This window comes from Rhyacophila brunnea, unplaced genomic scaffold (assembly GCF_057557595.1).
Source record: "Rhyacophila brunnea isolate RB1 unplaced genomic scaffold, BYU_Rbru_1.0 scaffold_2, whole genome shotgun sequence".
Classification (NCBI taxonomy): Eukaryota; Metazoa; Arthropoda; class Insecta; order Trichoptera; family Rhyacophilidae; genus Rhyacophila; species Rhyacophila brunnea.
Genome location: NW_028232859.1, coordinates 40,079,838 through 40,096,883, shown reverse-complemented (window position 1 = coordinate 40,096,883; position 17,046 = coordinate 40,079,838). Strand labels below are relative to the sequence as shown.

General features: G+C 31.3%; 1 protein-coding gene across 2 annotated transcripts in view; it reads right to left on the bottom strand.

Moving 5' to 3' along the window:
- LOC147072311 (uncharacterized) overlaps window positions 1–12,868 on the bottom strand; it is a 54,297-nt gene extending 41,429 nt beyond the window's left edge. Inside the window, exons 1-3 of one of the 2 annotated variants that reach the window (XM_085947450.1) lie at window positions 12,294–12,868; window positions 6,385–6,722; window positions 1,142–2,259 (exon numbers count right to left, since the gene is read on the bottom strand). In XM_085947450.1, the coding sequence (XP_085803576.1) occupies window positions 1,142–2,259; window positions 6,385–6,529 (1,263 nt within the window). In that variant the 5' untranslated portion in view covers window positions 6,530–6,722; window positions 12,294–12,868. The remainder of the gene's footprint in view (window positions 1–1,141; window positions 2,260–6,384; window positions 6,723–12,293) is intronic. The other variant, XM_085947451.1, reaches the window with a different exon arrangement.
- Window positions 12,869–17,046: the final 4,178 nt, after the last annotated feature.

The following is a 17,046-nucleotide window of genomic DNA, read 5'->3' as shown; positions in this document are numbered from 1 at the left end:
TAATATTTTCTCCCTCATAAGTTTCACAATAGAAAATACCATATACGAAAGTGCTGTGTCCCTTCATAATTATCATTAAGAGTGCGACAACCCGGGATGGGTTTACAACTCGCTCCATTTATCCTTATTCAAAATAGCCGCTTTCCAATTCAGTAGGTACCCCAAGCATACGCCACTTAGCGCTAAGCCTAGTTTAGACCTACACAATAACCAGCAAACAAATTTAATAAACAATGCGTAAAAGCTTTAAAAGTATAAGTAAAAGCATATTATAAATATAATAATATTTGTATATCGGTAATACTGCTCACTAATTTTTGTGTTTTATATGAAAATCATTGACAATCATGAGATTCATGACATTTTTTCGCATTTTTTTCTCTTACACGCATGGTCTTGTAGAGTGTTGTTTTAATTAAAGCGCATTTTTTTATAATGTGGACTGCGTAAACAACATTTAATGTGATAGCTATGTATTTAGATGTCGACATGTTTGATCTTTAACTCCACCCATTCCATAATAGCCCACGAGTTTTTGCTCTCTCCTTTAATTTAATAAGTTTCCGTTTTCACAAATTATCAATCAAGAAAGTATTTATGCGTATAATAACCATGCCGATCAGAGCTATTATTAATCATTTCTTCTTAGAATGTTGCTACTGCGAGTCCTGCTTCGTAAAGTAAAAGAATTATTATATAACATTTGTATAGCGGTGGTTGCTATGCTACCAAATGACTTGAATGGTGCACTGATCCAAATATTGGTATTCGTTTATTTCAAAATACTACGCGCAATACATTATCTATAAGAATGTTATTGTTTCTACTTTATCGTTTCCTATTTTGTTACAAAAATAAAACGATTCTACTACATATTGTGTTTCTATATTAAAGGTTTCAATACCATTTACATTTACAATATTGAGAAGGACTTTCAACATAGGTAATATCATACGTATAGTATAGGCGGGATTAAATAATCACCCCTCAATCTATTTGAACATGTCCGTGTCACGAAAACGTGTGATTGTAAACAATCACCATTAAGTTGGCTGCATGTAAAAAAACCTGATATTATGGCGGTCAGTGTAGGTACATAGTATGTTATTTATTTACACGAGTAGAACATTATTGTACATACCTGGGTCAAAAGTGAGCTGTCACGCTCTTCCGGCCTTTGTTCTGGTGATCTCCGAGGTGGTGGCGCGTGAGTAACAGACGCGGACTGGGAAGCTGACGATGGAGGTCGGGAAGTCGGCCTTGGAGGCAGTCCTCTAGGAGCATTGTTATGTCGCCTATCATTATACACAGGCTGGTATTCCGGTAACGAAGGGGGGGCCCAAAAACTATTTCTATTATTACTAGCACCACTATGACCGTTACCATATCTTGGTAAATACTGTCCAATTTTCACATCATTATTGTTATACTCACTAAAAGGCCTCGTAGATTTAGAATTGTTCGTCTCGGCGTACGAAGAGACTCTAGAAGCTGTCGAATTACCCCTGTGCAATAATCCACTGAAGATTCTATGATTATTTGTAGGTATTTCGTATTTATCGTCGTTCGGGTAAATTTTCTGCGACGGACTTCTCGATATTTTAACGTTTGTTCTGCCATTAGGAGGGCGGTTTTCTCTGTGCAGGTAAACATCCGGAGAGCTTCCTCGTCTCGCCGAGCTGCCTCGCTCGCGGTCACGTTCTGGTGGTCTCGGTGCTCGCGGAGGTGGAACCACTTCATCGCCGCGTAATGATGTCCTTCTCCCTACATCCCACACCGATCTGCGATAATCTATACTAGCTTCTTCAGACCGCGGCGCTGATCTGCCTGGGGGTAATGAAGAAGGTCCTGGACTAGGTACATAAAAAGTTGCGTGCGAACAAAACACGTCTTGTACGGAAAGAGCTCTTCTTCTTCTGAGGCCGGCTTGTATTCTACCAAGACCTCCTCGTAAGGATCGTTGAAGTTCTTGAACACCAGCGCCCCCTGCTCTTACTGATGATGATTTTAAAACTTTCACTCTGTTTCTGAGGGATAATTTTCCTGTGTTTTCTTGGGTACGGCTATCGTTAGCTAGTTCTTCGCTGGTGTCCGATAGAAGGGAGTACTTGGAGCGTGATTCCGCAGGTATTGGCGAGTCACGGTCTGTCGAGTCGAGGGGGGAGACCTCGCGAGGAGTTGCGGCGGCACGTAAGCGTGAACATCTCCGCCTCAGACGTCGCCAGCCCTGCGTTATGTTTGCACTCCAGATACCTTCATCTGAAAATCGAAAAATTGATGTAGGTACGCATGTGTAATTTTAAACAATACATACGAAGTGAAGACTAGATATAGGTAACTAAAAACTGTGTGAAAATAAATACATATACTTACCTACTAATACATATATTTTTTATTATGCGGACATAATAATTTATATTCCTAATAGCAACGATAAACGTCGTTATTGAATACATCAGGGGTAGTCAACCTTTTTATACCTACCGCCCACTTTAGTATCTCTGTTAGTAGTAAAATTTTCTAACCGCCCACCGGGGAAGTGACTTTACTCTATACAATTTATAAAGTAGAGTTAAAGCATATACTTAATAATAATTACTCACCACATACTTCATGTCAGACTTTCGCTAAGTTTGGCAGAATAAATCTTTATAAAACAACTTACTGTAGTTAAATCTATCTTTTTATTAATACTTTGCATACATATAAGCATGAAGTCTGGTGAAATTACATTTAATTAACTAAATATTTGAATATAAGACAGGCATTTTTTTATTTTGCCATAGGTTTTCAAACCCCTACCGCTTATCATGAAAGCTGGAAAACCCACTAATATGCGGTAGGGACCAGGTTGATTACCCCTGTTCAATAGATGGTCGATTTGTAATTGGTTTATACATCGATTATACGTTTCATAAACCTATCAATAATTATGACCGTTAAGTTACGCATATTCGACAACCACTTATGAATGCGAGATGTTACAATAACTCGCAGGTAAGCAACCGTAGTTATAACTGCAGACTAGGTGTTTATCGCTAGTTCAAAGTGTGAACTATCTGGGTATATGGAATATTCGCGGAAAAGTGCGATTGTGAGGGGTATAAACTATTAGTAGTAGATTGGGGTAAACGTGGAAGTCAGTGACACTTGCAAGATTTTGTTAACCCCGCCATCTGCCGCCCCCTAGTTAATCAAGGTTACCATACGAGTAGGTACCTACCATTTTTTTGTGAGTGCGACTAAAACACTTATATATAGTGGGAAATTTTGATCGCATTCAAATATATATTCTACCTAATTATGAGAAGGATGTGATATCTATTCCACGTAAAAAAATAGGTAAGTAAGTACTTAATATTATTTTTAGATACATATTATACATAATAATATATATTTATATGCAGAGCATTTTAATCAATTTATAAATCGAATAGTGGACAGGATTTATCGGTTCTAATATTTTTTTCTAAATAAAAACAAAATTAAAATTCATGGTAAGTATAAAATATAATATGTTCTATATTATAAATTAAAACTTTATTGAACTTATACTTAATCGTTGTAGATTCTAGAATCTAGAGTAAAAAACATGAAAAAGCTCAGTCATAAAACTACATATTATATTTAATTAGCTTCTAATAAACTTTCAAACCCATATATGAATTAAACTTCGATTAAAAATAACCTTTCCAATTTTATTAAATCAGCAAAGTTTCTAAAATAAAAAATAATACTTACATATATTTTATTATGAGCTTTTATATAATATGACGGCTTCTGAGAAAAAAACTATTAATATATTCACAATAATCCATAGTTTAGCAAATGAAAACGTGAAAATAATCACATAAATAAACCACAGGAAACTATGAACATTATATTAGTTTCACCACAGAAAAATAATTAAATAGCCACTGCGACGGTGACATTCACTGACATAAGATAAAATCGGACTATCACGTCAAATCAGGAATGTCACTTCACCAAATATGTGAAATGGCGCGTTTAATTCAAATTGGCTTGTCTTCATTAAAATAATTTATTAGTTGTGTGTCATGAACGTTAAATACCACTTTTTGCAAAATAATCAATAAAATCAAACCGATGTAGTTTCTACGCCCATTATCTGATTAAGGTAAATCTAATTAAATACTAATCAAATATTTATAACGTGAACGATGAATAAAAATACTATTTTCGTTTAATAAAAATTAGAAATACATGGTGGATTAGAGTAATGGACCGAGAGGTGTCGAATGGGTTACTATCAGGCTTCAAGTCCAAGTAGGCTGTGATCTACTAAAAATATCAAGAAACTGGCAACGATCTATCATACTTTCACATTATCATTCTTCCATTTAAACAAACGTATTATATTTGGATATGGACATTGAGGCGTTACAAATTAAACACTTTTCTTTCACCCAGAAACTCAATTTCCCATTCGTCGTGAAAATGATACGTTCTGCTATTCGATTGGGCATTCATCGTCAAACTATTCGCCTTTAGCGCGATGATACGGGGAAACTATGTACCAGTTTAAAGCGCGAGGTTTCACGTTCTCTCTTCCTCTCATTCCTGTGGCGGTGAGTGATGCAGTAATACGAATTTTCTCATGGTTAATTTGAAAATGACTTTCAGGTAAGCTGGATCATATTACTATGTTTGGGATTAGGTACTAGCTATATGGTTAGCATTTTTTTTTTCTAGATGCCTTTATGGATGTCTTGCATTTACTATCAAGGTTTCTTTAAGGACTTTGGCACGCAAACTACTCTACTTGATGCTAGTCAAATGAAAATTGTGCCGGCTGAGAGAATATGCCTTATTGAAAACTATTCTTCTACCCGCATCGGGTATTGCTAATTTGAATTCGGCCAGGGCCTATGAAACCGCCTTGCAAAAACCTTGGAAAATTCTTTGTGGCGCAAGGCGGTGGTGATTCTGATGAATATTTTGCCGTATTCATTGGGAATTGAGGACTGCGATTTGTAATGATTAGCATGATATTTAAATGTGGTAATTAATTAGTAATTATCTGGTCAGCAGTGAATGTGTAGATCATTACCGGATGATAATGCTGTTATGATATATTACTAAAAAATAAGTTTTTATTAAATTATTAAGAGGTTATTACAGTTAATTATTAAACTAAAAAGTGTCTCATATGACAACAAAAACATTATTATTGCAATCATAAAATATAATCAACTTTTCCTCCCCTTGAAAAAGTGTTACCAAAATATCAACGCAGTGTTTTCCTAGTCAAAGTACCTATCTACCAAAATTCCACCTCTTTTCTTAGTTTTTACTTTCAAATAAATTATCTATTTTTTGTATTATTGATCAATGCAATTTGCCTTTAAAATTCTCACAACATCCATCGGTCTTTAGAACTTACATAACAAACTATTCGCATTCTTTATTGATGTGCCCACCCCTAATTAATACAAAACCTGCCTATTCTTACGGGAAGTTACTGGATTTAGTAATGACAATGACGGTTGACAGACGTAAAATGTGGAAAGTGCAGGTTCAAGAAAAATATAGAACACACTACTTGTGCTTGCTATACGCTCCAATGCCGAAACATAAACATTTATGGCATACGTAAATAACGACATAGCCCATAGGTATTATACCTATGTGAACAATCTAAGTAAAATGTGTCCATACATAAAATACCTAATGAACGATAATATTATTTTTAAGATACAGCTTTGGTGCCTAATAATCTATCCAAAATTTCATAAATACTTACCTACAACAATACTTTTTATTATTAAAATACGAGACCCAGCGAGATTCGAAGCCACGCCCCCTGGGATTCGCGCCCATCTGCTCTGACCGCAAGGCTATGTGTTTCCTATGTAATTGTTACGAACGAGTTTATCAACTTATTTTGTTACTCAAAATACCAATATTTTAATTGTGTATATTATTATTATGTATCTAGTATGTGAAAGTATACATAATGTAAGTAATAATTATTGAGATAAACACGTGAATGACACATTTAAATTCCATCAATATTAATTGATGGAAAAATATTAATTGCTCTCTCTCATGTCCAATCAGTAAAAGTGTCGCAGTTATTAAATTTACATATGGGTTAGAATTGTATACTTAAGTGACAATTTCAAGACATCACAGTTCTTACAAAGGCAACATAGATAATTACTTTAGTAATATATTTTTTTAAACACTCATTTATAATTGTAAAGTGCATATTATTTATTATATATGTAATTGAGTCTGACTATTGTCAGTGTGGACCTACACTATCTACCTACAATAATATTCCATTTGTCACAATAAAATGAAAACTCGTAAATCACCATTAAAATGTAAGTATTCTATCATTATACAAATCATAATTACCTTTTTTGGCACGGCAATCAGCGTCACTGGCGTACCCCCACATGGAGTCGGCGGGGGGCGGAGGCGCTTTAGCTGGCGAAGGGGCCGCAAAACTGTGGCGGAGGGGCGTCATCCTCAACAGTCGCGGCCCTGCAGGGGCGCCCATAGCAATCTAGCCCCCTTCGTATAATTCTTTATACACGCACTCAACTATTTATTGACTGTTAAAATTATCCGTTTCAATTTCACACAATTTAATCCATTGGAGAATATTATAAATAGTTTCACAATACTGAATTTTAATATAATTTATGTTGTTAATTTTGTTTTGTTTATCTTGAAGTCTGTCTAGTTATCTGCTGATAATGTGATTAAGAAGATTAGTTAAAATGTATATATTATGTATATTACAAAAAATAATGGTACTGCTATATTATATCTATTTTAATTTTGTCAAGTATGATTATTAATTATTGTAAGTACCTATATATGGTTTATATATTATGGTTTCTTTCTGCTAGTACCTAAGTAAAATTTACTTTAGCAGGTATGCATTATAAAAATATTATTAATCAGTGAACTTCACGAAAAATAATATCTAATATGTACAGAAAATTGAGATTTCATAGAGAGATTAGTCGGAATAGGGTATTTTTTATTAAGATACGTATATTATTAAATGAGAAAAATATTAAAGTCACTGATTCATCTCCCTTACAAATAAAAATTAAACTGTAATTTAGTTACCATACGTAGGTATTTTGATTGAACGTTCTTTGTAGAAAAAAAACAATATTTAAGAATTTAATACTCATTATTGAATGATCTCATCTAAATTACTTTTTATTGTTAGGTTTTCGAGTAACAGTGATATATACTATTTTAGCGTTGGTATTTTATATAATATATAATAAATTAATAAAAATACCGTTAATTTGAAGAAAAGACTTGTCAAATATATTACTTTTTCTTCAAAGTATAAGGGTTTTAATATAAACGCCTGTTCCAACAAAATCTCCACAAAATATCTATGAATATGTAAACGATTGATTACAATCAATATGAATATACATTTTGTATTATAGTTTCTTAAATTAATAATATATTATTAACAATAGCCGCATAATAAAATAGGTATACATATTACTATGTTACTGCAACTGTCGAGCAATAACCCTATCCAATTTATTAATTAATGAGGGTTTCATTCTCCCCCACAGTAAACGCACTTTCCCCCTAACTGCATGTGTTGTTTATGGCTTCCAAAAAATATCGGTTATATGCACATAATTTATCATAAGAGTACGTATCATATTCAAAACATCAATGCAATGATAAATTCACACAATGTTTGCATAATATTATGATTTTTTAGTAAATAGTTAAACTATGTAATGTTAAAACGGAAATACTGCATAATAGTTGCCGTGTAAAATATATTTATTTATGCATTTCGATTGAATACGTTATATTGAGTTTGACCTTGTAAATATTATGTAACTTATTTAACACGGTGTCGGATATAATATATTTGCAAAGAAATTAATTCGTTACGGTTTAATTAAATTAAATTACATACTACGTATTAACAATGAATTCAAAAAACGGCACGAACTACAGAAATCAAAATAATATCATTCATGATAGTAAAAGTATTGGGTAAATTTAACGACTTTAATTGCAATTCGTTCGACGGAGTAATCAAAATGATATTTTCTACGTGCTACATAGTATGTGTAAATGATATTTAACGTCGATTTATCTTTCTATCAATGCGACTCATACAATTTGATTCGACCTTAATTACTAAGAATATATTAACTTCACTTGGATGATTAATTGAGAATTGAATAAAAATGTCACAACCTTGTAACATATCCAGTCAATACTGATATTATGAACAGAGAAACAACCCTCATATATTATAGGGATATCGTATTTACGATGATTTATCATAAATTATATTATCATGAAGATTTATTTCAGTAAATTCTTTTTTAATTTAATTCTTAGACAGTAATCGTATAAATGAGAAATTCAATTAGCAAATATAGCAGTTTATTTTTAATATATCTAGATTTAATTATTTTTAGCGAAAAAAGGTACAAGTCGGTTTACAAGAAGCCAGGCGGAAACCGCGCTAATTTTCATAGCCGATTTTGGCAAAATTCATGAATTCAATAATGAAAACCTAACCTAACCTAACCAATAATACAGTATATCGGCTATTTTCAAAATTTGTTTGCCGCTTCCTGTAAAGTGTAAACCGACAAGAACCAAAAAAAGTATCGTATTGATTATGGACAACGTGCCCGACTCTTATCACACCCTGCAGTATTTTTCATAAACGTGCTGCAGGTCTGATGGGTAGGCAGTCTTAATATAAAGTTTTTTTTTAATATATTTAATTTATGTTAATCTTATTCCATTGATGCAGACTGAAAAAACAACACATCAAATCAGTTGTACTCGTAATAAAGATTGAAGGTTATTGCCTCTTCCTAGACAAACAAAATCGTAACAGCTTTTTTCAAACACATCCTTTTGAAGTAAAAGCTTTATGAGTTCGATAAAAAAGATGTCAGTACTTTGAACGTCTGACAGGTTCCAACAAGTGGCCAACCCTCACCTCTTTTCTCGTGTGGGTTGTTTCTTTTAGGTCTGTCACAGCTCGATGTATAACAAAAATGTATAACTGACAACGATCAACACATGTTCAATGAATAACTTATAAAGGTAGCGTGGGAAGATCCTTCAATATTCACCGCGTCACAAAAAAGTTTTACAGCTTACTGCTATATGACAGTATCGTACATAAACAAGAGGGTTTAAAAATAAAATGATTAGGGTAATAATACCACATAACTATTCCGTTTATCAATATTAGTCACGGTCATGTAATAATGTATTTCTTCAAATTTAGAATTAGATTTAGATCTAATCTAATATTAATTTCGGCCAGATAGATACAATTATTACAACATACCTAATCAATTTATTCTTGAGGTAAAGACATGAATAAAATGTGTCGCTAGATTTCAAAGTCCACCTTTAGGTATTTTTGACTTTTTTGTGAATTGATGAAGAACAACTGCTTTCTAACATTTCTGCATTATCATACCATGGAACTTATTAATTTTAAATATTCTATTATCGAAATAATATAAACTTTCAACCTTGTGACTGTGTACTTGAGAAAACTAAAATGCTGTTTTTCTCCTATTCATCCATTATGGACTTAGCTGATTTTCACATCTACGACACTAAATATTTGAGTTCAAATTAAGAAGAATTTTTATCGAACATTTATTCTAAATAATTTGTAAGTGAAATGATTGTTAGACAGTTGCGTTCCTTTGAATAGGCACTAGGCAGATCATGTACTGCTCATGCTTGGACCGTGTCGTCTTGTATAATGGGTAATAATAATTTATATTTACTGTTTCTAAAAAAAACACTTCAAATGAATTGTTCACTAATATAATAATAACTATGACGCGTCATCTAACCAAGGTAAACTTTCAAAATGCATCCTTCTTTATAAAAATGTCACCAAGTTTTGACTACTTTTTCGCAAGGTTTTGCGACTTTCCATGGAATCCAAGGGTTTTTGGGAAGCTCTGGATGGAAATCTTAGACCATTGTCGTGACGTTTGACGATGTCCTTTTAACTATTTGCAGACAACCGGTCCTGAGTATTGTTAAAATTATGTAGCGTTTACCTCATATTGTATTTTGGTACCTCATTGGTATTTTGTTTTATTTTTTATTTTATTTTATATAATAGCTTTCCTCTACGGCCATTATTAGCAAAATGATGATGACGAAAATATGATAATCTGACTATCTGACATAGGTACATACATAATAATATACTTATCAATAACAACGAAACGCGTGACATTAATTATTAACGAATAGGTACGAAAATGTGAATATTGTGTCCAAAAGATCTATTAAGATGGTACTTCAGTGAAACGGCAAATAATTTTCAACTATAGGTACGACGAAATTTTGGACTCGCTGGCAATCGGAGAGCGAAAGTCGAGCTCTGAACACGTCAATTTGTTTCGTGATGGCGACGGGGGTATTAATTCTTAAAACGTGTGAAGATGACTAAAAAACGTTACCCATTTACTTGAAAAAGAAAACATGTCAATGAATATATTATTATTGTTACTAATAGAACAATAAACAGAACATTAAATGGACGCATTTTGGATTTATATGACAAATTATATTTCGTTCGGCACGCGTCATTTGCACAATCTTCGTGTTGAGGAGTCACGATCGTTTTAGTTAGACCATGCCTCAACTGAGGTATAGTCATGAATATAATGCGTATTTATGAAGTACATACAACCAAGGTCGTATTGAAAAATGTAAACTGCGGATTAATTAATAATAGGGCCCCTTACTTAAAGTCGACGTGCGCCTCTGCAGTGAGCGCAACTCTTTTGATTGCATAACATTTAAATACTTGGTATGTTTAATAATAAATAATTTTATTACCATAATGTGCACTTGGTTATTATAAATTTACAATGCAAGATAATTTGCGCGTCCTTATGCGGGCGAAAATGACTATAATTATTAATTTTGAAAATGAATAAGTTACCTACATCATTTTATCAGGTGCTCGCATTGATATTATGTTAATATTCAAACACATATATAAATTTTATATTTTAAAATTTAAAAACAAAATGCATTCCTTTACATTAAAAAAAATGTTTAATTCTACAGTACTTTTTTTCGTATAAATTTCATGGTGATACGTCTCTGTGCTAATTATTAGGAATGATAATAAAATAATATCTCTATATATGAATGTAAAAGTAATTAATTAACCACGTTAGTTAATGTAAAATTCATAATTTAAAAAAATGTTAATTTGTTGGTTAATCGTCAAACAACGAATGGATGTCGTGCTCTTCACAATGGTGAGCACCACGTGACCACAAACATTTGCCTGGCTTGGGCCATTGTGTGTAAATAATCAGAATTTAGAGAAATGAATTTTCCGAAACTTCCGAAAAAATGGCTGAAGAGCTAAAAAAACTGGACTTTGATTCTGAATGAAATCTATTTAAATTCTCGTCGAAAATTTTTTTTGGCCGAAAAAAAGTTGTTTTTGAGAAAACAAATATTATTGAATTCAATAATCTCCTGAAATGAAAAAATCGATAAATCACAAGCTCTAATTGTATTATAAAGTAACAAAAATATGTAGATAACTTTGGAGATAACTGTACCGATTATAGGATTACTTAGTACTTATAATAATATGTTCCTAATAATATTATTACCTATGTAGATACGCGACTTTCTGAAGAAGTATGCTGTGTTCGGCATAGTTTATAAAACCTAAGTGGGTAGGTATTTACCTAGCACGCTTTAAAAAAATACATGGTAGGTACTCTACTATTGTGAGAAGTGGTGACAGAAAGTAGTTTTTGAACATGTATGCCTTGCATTGAAATTTTTCGTCTCCAAGATAAGATGCCTATGAAAAAGATATTATGGCTTTATACATTGAGTCTTCAATTAAACAATAATAATATATTATTCATTATTTATTATTAATATTCTCTTCAATAAATAAATAGGTAAATTATTATGTACCTATTGTAATATTATTTTTTTTTACAAAATAACGGTTCCTAATATTAAATAGTAACTGCAGCTTAATACTGGGTATCCAATATTATAAAACATTGTTTACTATTTTTTTCCACAAATTACTTCAAAATAATATAAAACAAAGATCTTCTTGTTTATGGTTTGATTAATTCAAAATGCAATAGACGATAGACGATTAAATTCTTATAATGTATGCAAAATTTCAATTTCAAAAAACATGTTTTTCAGTAGGTAATGTTTAAAAAAAATATATATAATATGTTATAAATATACAATATATCCAGTACCTAATCGGTATTGTTCCCTTGCCGTAGGTATCTATTAAATCATGTAGTAGGTACCTAAAATAATTTAAAAATGTCACTGCAAGTACTTATTATTAAAAATAGTGTCACTACGTATCCTTCACTGTTCACAGAAAACTTTTAAAAAAATTACAAAAATACTTAGGTAAGTAATAATTATTAATGATTATTTTTATTTAAAACTTTTATTCACATGATGTAAACTGTAAGTGTTTTAACATATAAATTAAAAAAGTATTTTTACTTTGATATTATGAAAATAAGTTTGGTTATGATTTTATTATAATATGAAGATTTTTTTATTATTATTTTAGTTTTTTATTCACGTGGTTAGAACGATTCTTTTAATATTTTAAGTATTATAATATTAGAGGTTCGTTGGGTTATGATCTTCTACATTGTTAATAACGATTAATAATGTTTTACTGTTTATAATGTAGAAGTCGGACTTATTTGATAGGTGTATACTTCGAGTCGGTTTTTTCATAATATTTATTTTCCGCGAGCGTCGAACGCCGCGACCGCACGGCTGTTCAAAATGGACTGCAAACTGCAATGAAGTTCTTCACGATTCACGTTCGCGCCTATTTTTATGGCTATCATCACATCGTTAGGATTCACTTTTAATTAAAAAATAATAATATATATAATTTCAAATATAGTCATAACTAAATAATTAAATTGTTAATGTAATTACGTGCAAGGGGTGATTAGTGGCCTAATATATATTTTTTTCTAATCAAACGGCCCAAAATTAAATTATACTTAGACACAACGTTGAATAAAAAACTTCATATATATGTCACAAACACAGTACGATAAGGCACAATTGCGTTTGACTCACATTCAATGGTTTCAAATAAAAAGTAAAAAAACGCATTTGTGTCTTCATCCTGCCGCGATTTCTTTTGGTATGGTATTTCATCATAGCAATAATATCTAAATAAAATTATGTGCTCTATTATAGTCAGTCAGTATTAACCGGTTTAACTAGCTCTACGAAGCCGTGATCGACAGGCCGCAGATACAAATTTCGCGAGTTATCTCGTCTGACTTTAGACTCAAACTACTAGCTACTGTCGATTGATTTGCATACTATAAATAATTAAACACACAGTGACATCTGTTTGAATAATTATGAAATACTAAGCCACAAATTATCGGTATTACAGCGATTTTAGTAAAAACTTCGCTCTACATTCAACGTGTGTCGTTAAAAATATGCGGCCTGTCAGGTATTGCCGTAGTAATATCATGAAGCATAGAAAAGAATAATAATTTGAAAAAAGTTTTGACCGATATTTTGGAATCGATATCTCTTTCGATACGATAATCAGATTTAGATAGCGGGGAAAATTCTGTCATACCAAGACTTTGCTTCCGTCTTTGTAATTTATTTTCGGAAAAAAAACACATTTATAAACAATTATCATTGATATTATTGATAAGTACACATACGTGCAAGTATCAATATTTTATCTGTGATAGTGATATCAGTATAATATATAGATACGACAACCCTATTAAATTGGTTTAAACGGTTGTGAAAAATTCTACAAGTACCCTATTTTTAAATTAAATTGTTAAGTAGGTACCTTAGTTGTAGAAATTTTATAGAAGAATTATAAAATGCGCGCTAAAATAATATTAGAATGCGAACCTTTGATACTTAGGTACTTGCATAATTTTTTTATCGTGTGGTATATATATATATTTAATTATTGCTGGAAGCTATAGTAATACACTAATGTGATAATAGCGGTGTTCAATTAATAATTTATTCGTCTTTTATCATAAACATAACACAACAGGAGGAATCAAGAATGTTAACAATTTAAATTTGTATTAAAACGTAATAATTTTTCATTTCGACACTAGCATTGAATAAAGCCAAACTTAATTAATTGGCGAAAAAATAAAATTACAATGTAGTAATAGATCATTAACTTATAATAAATAATTAATGGTAGAAACAAAACAAACATTGTGATCAATAAATAAATAAGTACTTAATAAAAATACGAAATAAAAAGATGTCCGGCTTTCGTTGTACACCAAAGTGTGTTTAAATTGCATTAACTGATAATAAACCTACCTACTTATGCAGGAATGTTAAATTACTTATCTGCATAAAAAAATCTAACAATAATATTATTTAAAAGAGGGTTTCATTCAATTTTGTTGAAACTGTAAGTATGTAGTTGGGGCCGTATCACAGTTTACTGTGAAATGTTGTAACAGAAAGAAAATAATAAGTACATAATTTCACCGGATTACAAGGGGAAGAAAATAGTTATGTAATTATATTACAAATACAATGATAATATCGTAACTATATATTTAGGTACTTATATACAATTCTGAATAATTCAAAAGTAGGTTAGAAAGTAGGTGATCGTAAGTATCAAGTCGTATCTATCAAATATTTGATAATAATGACAGTTATTATCAAATATTTAATACAAATCAATATGAAATTAATGTTGAATTTAATAAAATTGAAACAATACTGTTTGTAATGAATGCTCCACGAACACAATTAGTGGTAATTTTTTGATCTCAATGCTATACGACCATCTCTTTATACTACAGTTCATGGAAAACTATGATATGGCGAACAGCATACGTACAATTTACATATAACCTGTTGGAATAAAGTAAAATAAAAAAATAAATTATAATATATTAATATATCTAATAATTAAAGATAAGTTGTCCAGTTTTCATGTAATAGTATACCTACCAACTTATGCAGAAATTTTATAAAAATACCCATTTGTATAAAAAACGTTTCAAAATATTATTTAAAAGAGGGTTTGTTTTAATAGCAGGTGCTAGTTGAAAAAATCCCCTGCGTTGATGTCTCCGGTGATGCCGCAACTTTGTTGGGTTGCTTGGGTATAAAAAAATCGTGAACAATGAACGCATGATTCACGAAATTTAGTCATTTAATAAACACTCCACTCTTATGATAAAGAAGAGATGAGTGATCTAGCCTAGTCCGGCTTATTATTGTAATATATTTCTTATACATTTCTGTGGATTGTTTCATACTTATTCTAATATGTTGATAATAATGTAATAACATTGGTAAAGTAAATTCGGGTAACTTTGTCCAATGGTCTAACATTGACCCACTACGAGAAAAAAGGTTGCAAATAATGCCGTTATATTATGGTTATAAGCAATAGTATTGAGTAGGCCTCTCAGGTGGTAGGTACATATATAATTGAATTATTATGTATCATATTATTTGATGTAGATACCTATTGTAGAAAGTGTCAATTATTGTCAGTTTATATGTCTGTCTTTTTCCGTTTTAAATTTACTAGACAAAACATAAATCAACAATATTTGTAATTTGTGTTGCTAATCCAAAAAAATATAGATTCGATTTTTTCCCCTCAATTAGGTGTAAAATTCATTAAACCATAGAGCAACATTACAAATATGTAGGTGCCTTAAAATATTAAGAATGATTATGAATAATTTGTATCATGGGCCAAAGTTACCCAATCTAGGGTACTAACTTTGACTCACATAGTTTTATATATACCTACTTATTTATATATCTAACATAACAAAAGTGTTTCAAAAGTTTTCTGAAATGGATCGTAGGCTCTTCGCGGTTGCGTCTTCCTACTGATATGTATAATTCTTTACCCTGCGCAGGCATACCGCGCCCGCTGGTTTCTACATTTTTTACTGCTGAAGAGTTGACAGGCGAGCGGGGGGAACGCAGCATTTGTTGGTTTATGTTAGCCACTGACACATTTAGATAGCAAATAATACGACCCGGAATAAATTGTAACGGTGATTAATGAAAACACACACTTATAATAATATCTCTTGGGAATAACTTTTAGGATGAGCCCAAATCGTCGTCATGGCAACAATCCAAAAACGAACCATACAGGTATTATAATAAATAAAAAATATAATAAAAATAATATGTATTGACAATGTCAATTAAAAAATATCATAAGACCGATACTTCATAGATAATGAATGAGTTTTAGGTAGGTACCTATCTATGATATGAAGACCTATTATACGCACTTTATTAAATAATAAGAACTTACATTATTATGAATTCATAGTATGTAAATACATTATTCATCGCTTACGTTTCGAGAGACAGATTGTAATACAAAAAGGTGCGCACATGTTCTTCTATGGTTTCTAAGTGATAACGTTTAGGTTTAGCATACAAAACAATATTATTGATAACTACGATGAATATATTCCAATAAATTCACAACACAACCAACCACATTGAATAAATACATATTATAAAATATAGGTATAATTTTATTTCTATTATGTAAAATGTAAGTATATTACAATTACAAATGGATGTGCATCGTACACGGGTAGATAAGTAGGTATATAGTGAAAAATTTACAATTCATTGAACAAAACTTTTGTATTTTTAAACTTAATACTTAATGATCCTGCGTTAATAATGTATGTGTCAAATAATATAGGTGGTTAATTTATGGACTCGATAATTTAAAAAGATAAGCTGTTAAAATCTGTAAGATTTTTCTGTCAAGCTTTTGTGTAGGTCAAGTCACACTTTAAAGCTCAATTATTGCCTATTTATCGTATATCTAGAGGCTTGACTTTTTACACGGATGCCAATGCGGTGAAAAAACCTTATATTAAAATGTGAGGGCGGTCCGGTACTAAGAATATGAGTTTTCATACAATGTTATTAAAAATAACTAACTTT